The 1498-nt window shown below is 53.3% G+C and overlaps 1 protein-coding gene across 1 annotated transcript in view; it reads right to left on the reverse strand.

The window, feature by feature from the left end:
• The window catches only part of SSBP3 (single stranded DNA binding protein 3), an 18528-nt gene that overhangs the window by 2155 nt on the left and 14875 nt on the right, over positions 1 to 1498 (reverse strand). The window contains exons 8-10 of the mRNA XM_010162495.2: positions 1360 to 1436; positions 792 to 862; positions 170 to 248 (exon numbers count right to left, since the gene is read on the reverse strand). Coding sequence (XP_010160797.2) covers positions 170 to 248; positions 792 to 862; positions 1360 to 1436 — 227 coding nt within the window. The remainder of the gene's footprint in view (positions 1 to 169; positions 249 to 791; positions 863 to 1359; positions 1437 to 1498) is intronic.

The following is a 1498-nucleotide window of genomic DNA, read 5'->3' on the forward strand; positions in this document are numbered from 1 at the left end:
CTCCGCTCCCTCACTCCCTCCTTCCAGCCAAAGGGTCCGCTTCGAGCACTGGTCTGAACTGGGGGCTGACCCTGGGATGGGAGCAGGTGCTGGGATGCTTTGCCAGCATCCCCAAGGAGCGAAGGCACGGTGGGGCTCCCCGAACCGTGGTCCAACCACGGGCACTCACCTAACGATCCGTTCATGTGATGGGGCTCCATGCCACCCATGCCACCCATGGGGCCGTCAGAGCCGGGGCCCATCGGGAACTGCGAACAAAAAGGCAACAAAACCAAAATCAGCCACAAAACCACCCTGCGTGTCTGGTGGCTCCTGGGGACCGTCCCCTCCCCAGCCATCCCTCCGGAGCAGGGCGAGAGGAGGGACACATCCACCCTCCGAGGCTGTGGGGCACCTCTGGAGGCTCAGGGGCCTGTGGGTTCACCTATAAAATTTGGCTGGATGAGTGTGGGCAGACCCAGACCCACAGCAGTGGGTCTCCCACATCTCCCACAGAGAGATACCTCCAATTATTTAAAAAGATTTAAGTCTGCCCGTGTCCCACAGAACTCAGCACTGCACAGGGCACACAGCTGCCACCACCTCGGCCGGAGCGGCAGGACCGCCACTCTCTTAATAAGCATAAAAAATTAACAAAGTCGCCAAAGAGTTAATCGCTTTTTGATGGTTTGTTTTATTTCTGTTTTGTAACAAATGGCTGAAATCAATTAAACTGCTTTACTCTCAACTGATGAAGTTAATTATGATTTGTTATGGTATCTGATATGTAAATTATTAGAAAGCAGACTTACATTCGATCGACTGCCTGCGGGCGGTACTGGATTAATCATTGTGTAGATGTTGTCACTTGAATTTGTTGAATCTGTGGAACAGTGAAGCCCAGTAAGTCGGGTGATTAATTCATTTCTTAATTAAAACAAACTCATGCCACTTGAACTCATTCTTTTGTATTTTATCACCTAAAATTCCCTCTAAGTACCACCATTTTCTGGCTAATTTGTATTTAATGAAGATCCACAAAGTTTTTAATCACAGAAATTTAACTGTGAAAAATAATTCAACTCCTGGCTGGGAAGCACGGGGAGGTAATTCTCCTCCATGTAGGACTCCTCACCTTCCCACCTCATCCAAATCCACGGGGGGATACGGGAACACCCCCAGATGCCATCCCAAAGACAAGCAGCCCACACCACTCGCCCCCAGACAGGCAAAAGCTACGTAAATTCGTTAGCAAAGGCTGGGCAGTGGTTGCCCGTGCTCAGTGGTGCAGCCCCAGGTATGGGGGTCTCGAGGCAGAGGAAGGGCCAGGAGCCCCAGAGGGCTGGCCCCGGTGAGGAGGGGTCTCGGTGGGTCTCGTACCTGCAGGACTGGGCATGATGGGTGTCCCCGGAGGACCGCCGCCGCCGGGCGGACCCTGTGGAGAGACAAAGTGGGGGTCAGCTGTGCGAACACGAGCGTCACCCACCTCCCCGCCTTTTCAAACACCTCCCCCAGCCGG

This window comes from Antrostomus carolinensis, unplaced genomic scaffold (genome assembly GCF_000700745.2).
Source record: "Antrostomus carolinensis isolate BGI_N321 unplaced genomic scaffold, ASM70074v2 scaffold732, whole genome shotgun sequence".
NCBI classification, from domain to species: Eukaryota; Metazoa; Chordata; class Aves; order Caprimulgiformes; family Caprimulgidae; genus Antrostomus; species Antrostomus carolinensis.